Source organism: Hyaloscypha bicolor, assembly GCF_002865645.1.
Source record: "Hyaloscypha bicolor E unplaced genomic scaffold K444scaffold_182, whole genome shotgun sequence".
NCBI classification, from domain to species: Eukaryota; Fungi; Ascomycota; class Leotiomycetes; order Helotiales; family Hyaloscyphaceae; genus Hyaloscypha; species Hyaloscypha bicolor.
The window spans coordinates 3,941,336-3,954,370 of record NW_020194684.1 but is presented as its reverse complement, the minus strand read 5'-3'; the positions used below and the strand labels follow the sequence as shown (position 1 = coordinate 3,954,370).

The following is a 13,035-nucleotide window of genomic DNA, read 5'->3' as shown; positions in this document are numbered from 1 at the left end:
AGGCAAGATCTTTATTATTCCGGTATTTCGAGCTCGCCATTTTATATCAGACAGCAATTTGATCCATGTTACCTTTCCATACGAAGAAAAATGGCACCTACAACACGCTCCCAAAACTCCTCCCTCCGCTCCTCACCAGCACCCACCTCACCACCGTCCTCTAAATGCTCCCTCTCCACCTCCTCCGCATCAACCCCTTCAAAATACTCCAAACAATCGTCCTCATCCTCCTCCCCTCCCCCTCCTCTACCCGCGAAGCCTCGGATCCTCATCCTTGGCACCGGCTGGTCAGGCTTCACCCTCGCCCAACGCCTCTCCTCTTCTCCCATCTCCACCACCCATCAAATCGTCCTCCTCTCGCCCCACCGCACCATGGCCCTCACGCCCCTCCTCGCCTCAGCAGCATGCGGCATCTTCGACTTCAGGATCGCGGAGGAGCCGGTGAGACGGTTGGGAAACGCGGGGCAGCTAGTGAAGTATCAGGTGAAGGTGGAGCGGGTGGATCTTGGGGGGAGAAGAGTTTGGTGTAGAGCTGTGGTGGGGAGTAATGGGAATGCGAGGCTCGCTGCTGCTGATGGAGTGCCTGGGGAGAAAGATAGAGAGGGGGAGGGTGGGGAGTGGCACGAAGGGGACGGAGAATTTGAGATAGGCTATGATACATTGATCTTAGCGCCTGGGAGCGAAACGAATACCTTTGGCACGCCTGGAGTGCTGGATTGCTGTCTCACGATGAAGTCTGTTCAGGATGCGATGAGGCTGAGAGAAAGTATATTGGATTGTTTTGAATTGGCAAGTCTGCCAGTTTATGAGGAGGCAAAGAAGAAGGAGCTGCTGCATTTCGTTATTGTTGGGGGTGGGCCGACGGGTGTGGAGCTTGCAGCTGAGATTGATGAGTTGGTTCATGGCCATTTGCTGAGGATCTATCCTGATCTCCAAGGCCTTCCCACGATCTCCGTATACGATGTTGCGGATCGCATGCTCGGCCAATTCGGAGAAAAATTGAGCGAGTACGCGATGGAGAAGTTCCGTCGCAGAGACGTCCGTGTTTGCACGAAGAGGGAGATTAAGGGGTTTGAGCGGGGTGTTATGGAAGTCAAGGATGAGGGGGAAGTCAAGTTTGGGGTGGCGGTTTGGTGTGCGGGGAACAAAGCTACTTCTTTGGTGGAAAATTTGGATGTGAAGAAAAGTGAAGGGGCTATGCAGAGGGTGTTTACCGATAAATGGCTGAGGGTGTTGAAACCTGACAAAGAGGAAGGAATTGTTGAGGGTGTGTATGCACTTGGTGACGCAGCGGACATCGAGGGCAATGCTCTTCCTCCCACAGCAGAAGTTGCGCTTCAGAAGGCAGAATGGCTTGCCAAACATCTCAACGAGATTGAGTATCGCAAAGCGGATGGGAAAGGAATGGAAGAAGAAGGTTTTAAGTACCATCCGAGAGCGTTAGTGCTTACATTGGAAGGAAGGATGGTGTTGTGGATGGAGGTGGTGAGTGGACGGGGAAGGGGGCTTGGCTTGCGTGGAGGAGTGGCAGTTTGGAGTGGACGAGGAGTTGGAGACGGCGGTGTATGATTGTGTTGGTTTGGGTTATGAATAAATTTGATGGGAGGGAGATTGCTAGACGGTAGTATAGTGTAAACGGAAGACTCAGGTCCGTATTATTATCTTGGAAATTTTGATGTTATGTGTGTTGTGGGACATTAGGGGGGCAACAGATTTGGACCTTGGTGGGTTTAGTGGCACATTTGGAGTGGTCCGTTCCGGGCTTCGAGAATAATTGAAAAGAATAAGACGTGGTGTTCATAAAGTTCATAGGACATTTAGAATGCGTGATAAAAAGCTCGAGCCCATAAATTCATCTCTATCATACAAGTTTACAAGAGCGGCATACCCGATGCCGCGTTGCCATCTGCATCTTGCAGGCTCCCTGGCATTTCGGCTGATAGCCCTTCAGCAAATGCAACGGCCGCAGTCCTCTTCCCCTTCCCCTTCGCCGCGGCTCTACGCTTTCCCTTCCCCTCCTTCGCCTTCGCATACCCCTCCCCAAACACCAGATCCTCATCAGGATCATAATCACCCTTCGCCCCCGCACCTCTCCCAAACACCAGCTGCTTCGTCTTAAGCTTCGCCATCTGCTCAGGCCCCGAAACCTCCTCCTCGGGAATCGGCTGAAAACGGACGTTTTTAATCCAATCATACATCGTCTGATCATCCAGGATAGATTTGCACTTATTGTGCTCCTCGGTTGACATGTCCTTTCGTCTTTCCACAATGACTTCCTCGATGCTGCCTTTCAGGACGAGAGTCTCGACATACACGGGTTTCGCCTGCCCGATTCGGTGGGCGCGCTTTACGGCTTGAGCTTCGACTTGGGGTGAGAAAACGGGGTTGACGAAGTAGACGCGGGAGGCGGAGGACATGTCGAGGCCAAAGGCAGCTTGGGAGACATCCATGAGGAGAACACGGAAGACTCGGGATTGGTTGAATGTTACGACGTACTGGGCGCGGCGGGCGGATGAAAGCGACTTGGCGTAGATGAGATGCTTGATTCCGAGGCATTCGAGGGCTTGGGCGATATAATAGGCGACGTTGTCTGCCTCATAAAAGACGAGAATCTTTTCATCCTGTTGATGAAGCAGAACTTTATCCATCAAGTAGGAGAGCTTGGTAGATGCGGTCGAAACGATCGAGGTCGAGGTAAGTGGCAACGAAGGGTCAAGCTTTCCGGCTATGGTCACTTTGGGCGACTTTTTCAGAATAGACTTTGGCTTGGATGGCATCTTCGGTGTAGCTTGCATGGTCTCTGCAGCTTTGAGATCATGTTCTGACGAACTGCTTGTGGCTTCGATACCATTGCTCGTGACAGTGTTGGTCAATGATTCAAGAACAGCTGATGAAGGAGTGGATGAAGGAGCTTGGCGAACTATCCCGCTTCGAGTACGTCGAGGACTGAGCGCATCACCAACACTAACGCCACCTGCTAAGGTTGGTGCAACTTCTGCAGCCTTCTTTCGTGCATTTTTGGTCGACTTCTTCTTGGGAGGAGGGTTGCTCGGTTGCGAAATTCCTTCAAAAGCAGCTTTCATCGACTCTTCACCTGCCTGGAGCAGGCCATCCATCGGATCCTCCTTCCATAACTGTGATTCGACAAATTTCTGGGCTGAGTGGACCATAGTGGCTCCCATTAAAGTCGGATTAAGCGGTTGAGAATCGAGAGCCCATGCCTTTCTGACGTCGTCCGCAAACTCGTTCTGAATATACATAGGCATTTCATGATACTTACAAATCGTCTGAGATATTTCATTTGCGAGGACAGCTTCTCCGGCCTTGATAGCTTCATCCAGTAAGACCTCGTCTGCTAGAGTGATCGGCACCTTCTTCTCTTCCAAGAACTTCTTGGCAATCTCAACAGTATTTCGCACATGTTCGGATTCAAAACCGGACCAGAAGAAGGATGCCTGGCGTAGGTTAGCGACGAGTTGGAGTAAAGCCTTTCGCTGACGTGGGTGGAAGAAGTAATCGGCATCCCTTCGTTCCGAAGTGACCGCATTGGAAGTGACCATCATGGAGAAGGTGTTGAGAGATAGCTTATTCTGTATTGAGCCTTCGAGATAGACAATCGTTTGATGGAGCGGAGGAAGAGCAATATCGAGGAGAACGTCGTCGGGACGGTGGCGTATGATCATTCCCTCCAATGTTGCCTTCAGACAATCCGTATTCCCTCGACTCTTCGAGCCATGTCTTGGTTGCATTACATGCTGGGACCAAGATGCATGGTCTTTGTCGTCGCAAGAATTTGCCCACGGCCGAGCTTTCAAGAAAACGGTGGCGATGTTGCCCAACTTCTCCAAATCTTTCCGCTCTTGTTTGAAGAACATTGCCTCTCGTTTCTTGGAGGTCTGAGGGGATGCATCGGATTCTGAAAGATCAGACAAATATGGAAAAGCCTTAGTGAGAAGATTCGAATTGTCAAAATCGTTTTCCTCGAGAGGAGTGGCCGAGACAGAGGAACTTTCAGAATGGCCGATGGCAACCTCTGCTCCGTACAAACCTTGGGTAGGAGTTCCAGACACAATCCACCGTGCGGACAGCTGTAAGAATTCCACAACGGTCACGGCTTCAGTCCTTGAGCTGGATGAAGAATTTCCAAACGTGTGGCCTTCGTCAACGATCAATCGCTTGAAATGCAGGTTCTTTAATGGAGAGTGATAGGTCTCCACAGTTGGCGCTATTGCCAAGCCTGCATGGTCACGGAGTAGATCGTCCTCTAGCCTAGCCAAACGAGTTCGAGAATCCTCGCTTGTCTCCGCCATTAATGTCGCTTCCTTCTCAAAACGCTGCTTGCTGAACAGAAGGATGTCATATTCCGCAAGATCTTCGGAAGAAGGGAGTGGGATGGAGAGGTCATTCATCGTAAGGACTTTGAGACCAGTCGTATGTTTCTGGATTTCGTGAAGCCACTGTTGCACCAAATTCGTTGGAACGACAACAATTGTTGCACTGGTGAGCCATATTTTGCGGGGAGGGATAACTCTAGGTTTTCGTGACTCCCTGCGCGGGGCAGGGGAAGGAAGAAAGTAGTGGCCAGCATGACTTTTAAGAGCTTCGCGGCATTTTGAAAAATCAGAGCCGTCGGCTTCCATGCGTGCAAGCTCAGTCTTCCAAGGAGTTCCGGTACGACCAATGGTATCAGCTGCCATATCCAACAAGGATCCGGTCTTTGGGCGAACTGGAATGGTTCCAACCGAGTGCTCAGCCGGGATTTGAGACGATGTATCTCGAGTTGCAAGAATCAAAGCAAGGCAGATCAGAGTCTTTCCAAGACCCATAGTTTCGGCGCAGATTCCTCCTTTGGGAGCCTCGAAAGTCCGCGGTTGTCGAAGGCAAGAACCCGCATCCAAATCACAATACCATGCATCGCCTCGCTGATCTACCAAGATTCTCAGACGTGGGTCGATAATCTGGGCAGGATTGGTCTCGCGCTGGAGCATCAGTGCTGCTGAGCGGCGCTGATAGTTATACATCTGGGTCTTTAGGCCTGCAATGTCACTGTTCAAGATTCTGTACATCGCATCGTTGGCGTATCTGTCTGTGACCACGTCCAGATTTGGTTTGGGTGATGGTAGAGTATTGAAGAGATAGAAGAGTGAAGGCTGATCTTGGATCCCCAGATCGAGAGACGAATCAATGTGCATAATTGGTGTTTCGCGAGACCGTTCGCCGATCCATGTGTGTTTGGAGATGTCAAGTTGCGCCAACAATGAGTGGAGTGCTTTTCGTAATGATTTCTCTTCTCGCTCGATCACGCTTCTGCCGATATCATCTGGAAGGACGTAGACTCGCACTTGTCCGCAATCTTGGTCCCGTGCCTTGAACTCCATTCTCACCCATCCAGCGTAGTGGATTCCAATGTAATTGTGCAGAGTTGCTGAGCTGAACAATTTCTGTTGAAGAGCGTTGACGATGAATGGTCCATCCCGAGTGTTGAATACATCTCGGGGGTGCGCAAACGCATGCCAGGTATCGCAAGAAGCCCACAGTTCAGGTGATATGCCACAGTCCTGTCTCTCCATTCGGACGCAACCGGCCGGTATATATTTCGATATGTCGAGGATAAAGTCGTCGGGGACGGGGACGAGGGCGGAAGAGGAGGTGAGGGGTGACGAAGAGATGTTGAACGCGGAAGACTCTTTTTCATGCTGTCAAATATTTAGCAGTGATACAGTTAAAATTCAGGGAGAACATAAGAGATCAAGCGAAAGAATCATACATTGAAAGTGGAAGTATCATCCGGTCGAGCTTGAAAGAATGCCTCATCATTCAAACCAGAGCTTTCGTCAGAAGCTAGCTTCTGCCGCTTGGCAGATCGTTCGTTCTGGTCCATTGGCGCCATGACTCTCACCAGATGTTGATTCGCAGATGTGCAGGCGTAGTTTTTGGGATGGTTGCTGTGTGGAGGATGCGGAGGTTGCGGAGGACTAGGCAGCGAAGGTGAAGAAAGCACTTGCTCAGGGAAATGTGAAAGTTCTAGATGGTCAATGATGCGACATAATACAATGGTAGATACAATAAATAGCAAATATGAAAATTGTCATTGACAACAGGCAGAACAATAGTCCCGCCTTAGCCTTGTTCCGTAAGAAAGATGGAGGGGAGCCGAGCAAGATGAACTATTCATTCCGGAACCGCGCTAATGCAGGTCGATAAGAAGCTTTCGAAAGCTTATCTTAGAGTCACGTGGGTAGGCCGCTCCTGCCCCCTTTTTTGAGGGTTTGCAAAATGTACCAGTTGGGTCTGTGAAATGAAAGGAGCGTTAACAGTATCATATTTTCCTCCTTTGTAAAAAGTCAACTACCAAACTAGACACAACAGGAATAGCGTGATCGGACAGTGAATGCTTGCAGAGAATGTCTTTTCTACAAGGGGGCAAGAGACAATTCAGCTCAAGTTGCAACATGTTCTCATCACCATAGGCCCATTTTCCTTTCAAATGCCATGCCACACCCTTTACCAATCCTTAACACCCAGTTCCTGCAAAACATTTGGTTCGCCCCCTGCCGCCGCTCTTGCATTACTAATCTCCCACTCAAATTCCTTCAACGCTCTAATCTCACTCCCTACAAACAAGCCGCCAATCAAGCCATCAATAACTCCAGCAAAAAGTCCTAACGTACTCAACAACATCAATATAAACGCCACGAAATTCCTGGGGCTCCACCAAACAGCGATGAAACAGCCGATACTGATGAAGACAGAGCCAACGAAATGGCTTAGCCGTAGACGGCGTTGCATACGTTCCCGAAGTTGGTATTTTTTAATCATAGCGAGGATCTCATCGTATATTGCGACGGGTAGGTAGGACGGTGAAGTGTGGTTTAGCTGCGAATGGTGCGTGCGGAATTCACTGGTTGCGGGGGATTGGAGGAAAGCTCCTCTGTCGACGGCTAGATCTTCGTCTTGGTTGCTGGAGCCTTCTTCTTCGATGGCCCGTGTGTGAATTAGCGTACACTCGACGGAGAAGTGATCGCTGAGGGAACATCCTAGGTCTGGGTGCCGGTAGAGCATGCCGACTTTGGCGGTCTTGACGATCCATCCTCCTTGTTCAGGCCGAGTGGGGTCGAAAGCTGTGCTGGCGAAGATATAGTCGAGACGTTTGGCTCTGATATCTATCCTGTCTCCTGGAACTTCGATGGTCGGTTTATTCAATCCGACCAGCCTCTGCTGTCCTTTATTCCATCGCCAGGTATTCAGAACGCTGTCGCAAGTGGCGCCATTCTCGAGAATATTGATGTCTGCGGTGGGAATAGGTCGACGGCGTGCTTTCTCAACTGGGTCTTCTGCGGCACCAAGTGAACAGTCTGGGTGCAAGAGCATCCAGATGTCGCGGACTGGAGCATGTGTGCTAAGCAGCTTGTGAGCCAGAGACATAGGTATCATGTTGAAATCTCCAAGTCCAAGGACAAGATGCCCCCGTTCTGCAGCCCCACGCATCAGTTTTGCGATTTCCCATGCTTGAGCTGTCCGATGACAGATGTATGAGTCGTTTGGTTCCTTTTCGTAGGGTGCGTGAAGCTGCGAAGGTTAGCTAGAATTCACTTCACAAAAGTGACACTTCACTTACATGCGTGGTGAAGACCTCCACTACATCCTTCAGCCCAGCACCGTACCGTATCCTCGCACACGCAACGCCTTTCCCCACATACCAATCGCCTCTAAAGAAAGCAGTTGGTCTTCCATTCAGAGGATACCGGACCATACTGCTCTCTTCAATCGGCCATTTCGACAGTATTGCCAGTCCGCCACCAAATATACCACTGTGATAGAACTTCCCATACGGCAGAATGTCTTTCGTTTCTTTCCGTATGCATTGGTAGTCTTGCTGCGTCCAGCATTCTTGTAAGCCGACGATCTGGGGAACGGGATCTACGGTTGCAATGCGTTTCCCGATTTCCACCAGCCGTTCGTTGCGCCACTTCGAGATGAATTTCAAGCCCCAGCAGTTGAGGGTGATCACGTTGATCTCTGTTGGCATCAAGGAGTCCATCACCGTTGTCGTCGCTGAAGTTGGACTCATGGAGGACGATCGAGATGGTTGCGAGAAGACGAACAGTATCCAGAAAGAAAAGGAGGCGGATGTTCTATAATTGGAGACTATACATGGCCATTGGGACAATATTGGTCTGAATCCGGGGGTAAAATTCTTTTTTCTTCACCCTAATTTATGGCATGAATATAGCTTGTCCGAATTCGTCGGAACTCCCCTCTGCCTCACACTCGCACTTGCATGACGTTGACTCAGGGGCAGGGTTCAAGCGGCCGCATTTTAGCTCCAAAGCTTCACAGATCTCCAAGAAAATCGCGTCTCCAAAAGTCAACCGCGGCTAGTCGCAACATCTCTCCCCACATCAATCACCACCATGTCCGACTTTGATTCCGCAGCCAGCACTCCAGCGCCTACAGGCCATCGGCCATCAAAGCGGAGACGAGTTTACGATGATTCCGAGGCCTCTACGCCGCGATACAGCTCCCCGGATGAGCTTGGAGACCACAAACCACATCGATCCTCGAAGCTGAAGACGCGGCAAGACCTGGGAAGCCGTCGCAGATCGCGCTCCTCAGATGGGAGTGTTGATGAGTTGGATCACACCTATCACGGCCGAAATCGAAGCCGCTCAAGCAGTACAGACTCTCATCGCTCGTCGCATTCCTCACCTGACGCTCTCTCCCCGCCGGTGTATAAGCCTCTCAAGCTTAATTACAAGCAGAAATTTATTCTGAAGGGTCACCGCAAGGGTGTTGCGCAGGTGCGCTTCTCGCCAGATGGGCGGTGGATAGCAAGCTGCTCAGCGGACAGCACAATTAAGATTTGGGATGCCGTCACAGGGAAGCATATGAGAACTCTTGAAGGGCATCTGGCTGGTGTTTCGACGATAGCTTGGAGTCCAGATTCGAATACAATTGCTTCTGGGTCTGACGATAAGACTATTAGGTTGTGGCACAGAGCAACTGGGAAACCGTACCCTGCACCGCTATTGGGTCATCACAACTATGTTTACTCGCTGGCATTTTCTCCGAAGGGTAATATGCTGGTGAGTGGGAGCTATGATGAAGCTGTGTTTCTCTGGGACCTGCGAGCGAGGAGATTAATGAGGAGTTTACCTGCGCATTCAGATCCAGTTGGTGGGGTAGATTTTATCAGAGATGGCACTTTGGTGTGCAGTTGTTCTACTGATGGCCTCACGTATGTCACAGCCCTTTCTTCTATTCTTCTTCGTGTCTTCTTGCTAAACCGGTTCTGTCTGTAGTCGAGTCTGGGACACTGCGACAGGCCAATGCCTCCGAACTCTTGTCCACGAAGATAATGCTCCGGTTACCACCGTCCGCTTTTCTCCCAATGGCCGTTATATCCTCGCATTCACACTCGACTCGTGCATACGTCTATGGGATTACGTCTCAGGCACATGCAAGAAGACATATCAAGGCCATGTCAACAAAAAGTACTCTCTAGGGGGTGCATTCGGCGTTGGAGGGACAGAAGGATTCATTGTTTCCGGAAGTGAGGATGGCGATATCGTGTTCTGGGATGTCAGAACCAAGGACATGGTCCAGAAAGTCAGTGGACATGAGGGGGTTGTTCTTTGGGTTGACACTTGTCCTGGCGTGAGCGGGAAAGTTGTCAGTGGTGGTCTTGATGGAACCGTGAGGATATGGGTTGACGTGAATGAGGATGAAGTCGATAGTAGTGTGAATGGAGTGAACACTGCACCAGTAGATGCTGATGCCACAGAGGACGAGCCAATGGAGGAGGTGAAAGTTGAGAATGGCGACGAGCTTGATACCCCAAGAGAGGCGAGTGTTGACCGTGAAGAAACTCGCGAAAGAGAGCTCGAGGCGAGTCCGGAACCGATGGATGAGGACTAACTCCTTAATTAGAAAGTCTTGATAAGCATGCCTTGTTGCAGACGCGTGTCCATCCCATTTCCATACTGAATCGCCAAGCCTTGCTTAAAGAGTTCTTCAGCCTGCAATTGCCACTGTAACCACCCGTCAAGCGACGGATACGTCCTAAGATTTTCAAAATTCACTCCTTTCATCGTACTTTATTTATCTGCAATATTGAAAGCATTTTGCAATGCTAGGGGATCTTATCCTTGCTTCCTAATGCGGTAACAAGGGCAGGGTGTAACTTGTTGGCTAGGAAGAATCATCATCAACATGAGGAGCTAATTGTTTTTGCGGTGCATCTGCGGTAGGTGAGGACCGAAATGGGGGATTGGCGGCAAGCAATGCACTTGTGGAGATGGCTGAGGCGCCCATCACTCTGGAGGAGGGGTTGCGGGAACGATGAAATTAATAGACAAGGCGACGAAGGAAGTGATGAGTGGCGGTTTCTGAAACTATGGAGTGGACAAAGTCCCTTAGTGAGGCGTGGGTAGGTGAAGGGCCAGTGAAGCGCGACTCTTCCTTGCGCTTTTGGAGCAAAGGAGGTCGGAGATAGAGTAGAGATAAGGGGGAAATCGGGAAGGCGAGTGGTTTATGTGAGTGAGTGGTGGCGTATAGCTCGATTTGGTACAAAGTACTTCCCAAGTAAGATGTGAATCAGAGCGAGAGGATCTATGCGCTAAGTTAGTTGCGCATCATGTCAGATATGCACACAAGTATGGTTTAGCAGAACATGTGTCGTTGTTATCTTGCAAAATTTTGGAACATCAGGCATTGTTATTTTCTATGATCTAGTCTACCTATGCACCATTCTCTCCCTCCACTCCTAGTTGATTGGAAGTTGAAATTAGGCCGTATGTAGCCAGAGGGTCCCTGGGGTCCTGAGTAGGGAGCCATAAGGTACTCTGGAGGACGAAACCGCTGCCTCTGTAGCTGGCCTTCTATCACTCTACTGTTGTATTGGCGTTGCCTGTCAGGATCCCAGTTCTCCCTGGCTGCAATCCTGTCCATTTCGGTAGCCATCTGTGCATATGTCAAACCACCATGCTCTCTACCAAACCCCGCCTGTCTGTTATAACTGTGGCTTTGATAGTAGAGTCCACGGAGGGCATCTAACTCAGCTTCGGTCCACACCATGGTGTTCGGGTCGCTGTTGAGGAGTTGATTAAATAGGTATTATTTGCTGCGTTAGTATCCGTGGCGTGAAAAAGCGTTAATGTGGTATTGGTGTCTATCTCAAAGTAATGAAGGGGGAGAAGCTTGACGATGTAAGAAAGACGGGAATTTATAGATTGCTAGATAAGCTGTCATATTCCACTGGTTTCGCTGAATTTGACAGCTATTCGACATTGTAGAGTTTCTGACCCCTTGGCCAACGGTCAATATTATTCATTCTTCCATAGCTTCTCAAATGCCAAACGAGCTGTGAACAATGAAGTTCCAAATCCACTCGATGTTGGGAAAATTATTGATTCACTGGGGCCCCATGCTTCCAAAAAGTGCTTTCAAGTCTTGGAGCATTCAAATCCCAGTAGTTCAAGCTATAAGACACGTTGTTGAAACATCAAGATGGCAAAACAAACCACTATTGTCGAGTAACACAGTAGTCCTACACGTACTTTGAATGTTCATTGAGGATGGGATTAAATAAATGATATTAACCCACTGTTAATAGTCGGACTTAACGTCGCGACTAAAGGGGCCCAACCCTTTAGTCGGGGAAAGCGAGTTGTCCCGTTTCGGCCTTTTTTGCCTTCTAAAAAACAATATTAAGAACTAGCTATAGAAAATCCAATTAATACGTTTTATTCGCGATCTCATAATTACCTCTTGCATACTTAAGGACTAAAGTTTTAAGTAAAAGAATAAAAATTTATAACTAAGCAAAAGTCGTAGGTTTAATACTCGCGAAACGGTCACGAACAAATAATTCTTACAGTAACATGCAAAAACTCCCTGTTTTAGCGCGTTTTTGACGAAAAGTGGTACCTTGAAAAAAATGGTACTGAATTATATTCAACCACCAATTGCTCCACCAAACCGCGTCCGAATTAGGTGAGAAGTAGATTAATTTACTCCCCTGAAGTAGCTCTTGCTAATGATATAAGCAGATTACGATCCACCCCCTCCTTCCCTCCCCCGAATTTGTAGCTATTGAGCCTGTACATCGAGCCGAATTCTTAGCAAACCCAACTTCTCCCCTGTCCACGAACCAATTTGCCCTTTTTTATTAATATCGATGCGCAGATATTAGTAATTTGATATCTATGGTATTAGAGGAGAAGGCTGAGCTAAAATAGCTAAAGGCAATGGAAAAATCGGGGGCTAGTATGACATTTCATGGGAATTTCTCTTTGTTATAAAGGCTAAAGTCTCCCTTTGGCATGCCGTATGGAATTCAGAAGCTAATTAGTCTTTTATATCGAATATAGGTACTCAGCGGCACCGATTACTAATATGGTAGCTCCATTCAAAAGTCCCATTCGAAACCCTATTCCAAAGCACCATTCCAGATACTCAAATAAAGACTTAATTCAGCCAGATATTGTCTTTGGCATATATCCTGAAGACGAAATTAGCTTCCACCATGGTATAGGCAACTCACAAAAGCAGGATTATCAAGAGTTTATAAGTTCTGGGCTATTAGATGACGATTACAAGGCGATTGGGGGGTGGTGGGAGAATGATATTTAGAATCGAGGTTAACGAGCTACCCCCTTGATTTCTACTTGGTACTAGTTTGGGAAGGAGAGGGATAGACTAATCAGATTACAGGATTTTAATCTCTTTTGGAGAGAGTTATTACTGGCGTTATGGTCATTGTTTTTAGTCGAGTTTGTCAATATTTGGAGTTTTTCCCTTATACTAAATATTTTTGCAATCACACCGTAGGATTTTTATATATTAGAACCATTAAAAGAGCTATTTCCTACGATTCTAAATCTGCTTTCGTTTTTTTAATAGTAGTTGTGGTTATTAAGAACCATGGTATTTTTTAATTAGTATTAATGTCGGCTCTCTGGTAAAGTAACAAGTGATTTTGGAACCATATTTTGTAATATTAAAATCACTAGAACTTTAAGTAATATTAAATAT

General features: G+C 48.3%; 4 protein-coding genes across 4 annotated transcripts; 2 read left to right on the top strand and 2 right to left on the bottom strand.

The window, feature by feature from the left end:
- Window positions 1-90: 90 nt before the first annotated feature.
- K444DRAFT_544403 (FAD/NAD(P)-binding domain-containing protein) lies at window positions 91-1,625 on the top strand (the record flags this gene model as incomplete). Its single annotated transcript, XM_024876049.1, has 2 exons — window positions 91-1,424; window positions 1,445-1,625. 2 exons carry the CDS (start codon window positions 91-93, stop codon window positions 1,623-1,625), a joined length of 1,515 nt encoding a protein of 504 aa, XP_024728510.1.
- Window positions 1,626-1,871: 246 nt separating this feature from the next.
- Window positions 1,872-5,890, bottom strand: K444DRAFT_636880 (uncharacterized protein; the record flags this gene model as incomplete). Its single annotated transcript, XM_024884059.1, has 2 exons — window positions 1,872-5,696; window positions 5,768-5,890. 2 exons carry the CDS (start codon window positions 5,888-5,890, stop codon window positions 1,872-1,874), a joined length of 3,948 nt encoding a protein of 1,315 aa, XP_024728509.1.
- Window positions 5,891-6,307: 417 nt separating this feature from the next.
- Window positions 6,308-8,240, bottom strand: K444DRAFT_601978 (DNase I-like protein). The gene is made up of 2 exons (XM_024878705.1): window positions 7,619-8,240; window positions 6,308-7,569 (listed from the first exon to the last, which is right to left on the bottom strand). Exons 1-2 carry the CDS (start codon window positions 8,069-8,071, stop codon window positions 6,505-6,507), a joined length of 1,518 nt encoding a protein of 505 aa, XP_024728508.1. The 5' UTR covers window positions 8,072-8,240; the 3' UTR covers window positions 6,308-6,504.
- Window positions 8,241-8,380: 140 nt separating this feature from the next.
- K444DRAFT_574211 (WD40 repeat-like protein) lies at window positions 8,381-10,080 on the top strand. Its single transcript, XM_024877425.1, has 2 exons — window positions 8,381-9,238; window positions 9,303-10,080. The coding sequence occupies exons 1-2, from the start codon at window positions 8,415-8,417 to the stop codon at window positions 9,916-9,918; spliced, it is 1,440 nt and encodes a 479-aa protein (XP_024728507.1). The 5' UTR covers window positions 8,381-8,414; the 3' UTR covers window positions 9,919-10,080.
- The last annotated feature ends 2,955 nt before the right edge of the window (window positions 10,081-13,035 follow it).

What these genes read in the sequence shown, in the direction of transcription:
- K444DRAFT_601978 (XM_024878705.1), bottom strand. Translation starts at nt 8,071, where the DNA reads ATGAGTCCAACTTCAGCGACGACAACGGTGATGGACTCCTTGATGCCA. An exon ending in TGGAGGTCTTCACCACGCAT is followed by an intron (nt 7,570 to 7,618) that starts GTAAGTGAAGTG and finishes TAACCTTCGCAG; the next exon opens with CTTCACGCACCCTACGAAAA.
- K444DRAFT_574211 (XM_024877425.1), top strand. Translation starts at nt 8,415, where the DNA reads ATGTCCGACTTTGATTCCGCAGCCAGCACTCCAGCGCCTACAGGCCAT. An exon ending in TGTTCTACTGATGGCCTCAC is followed by an intron (nt 9,239 to 9,302) that starts GTATGTCACAGC and finishes TTCTGTCTGTAG; the next exon opens with TCGAGTCTGGGACACTGCGA.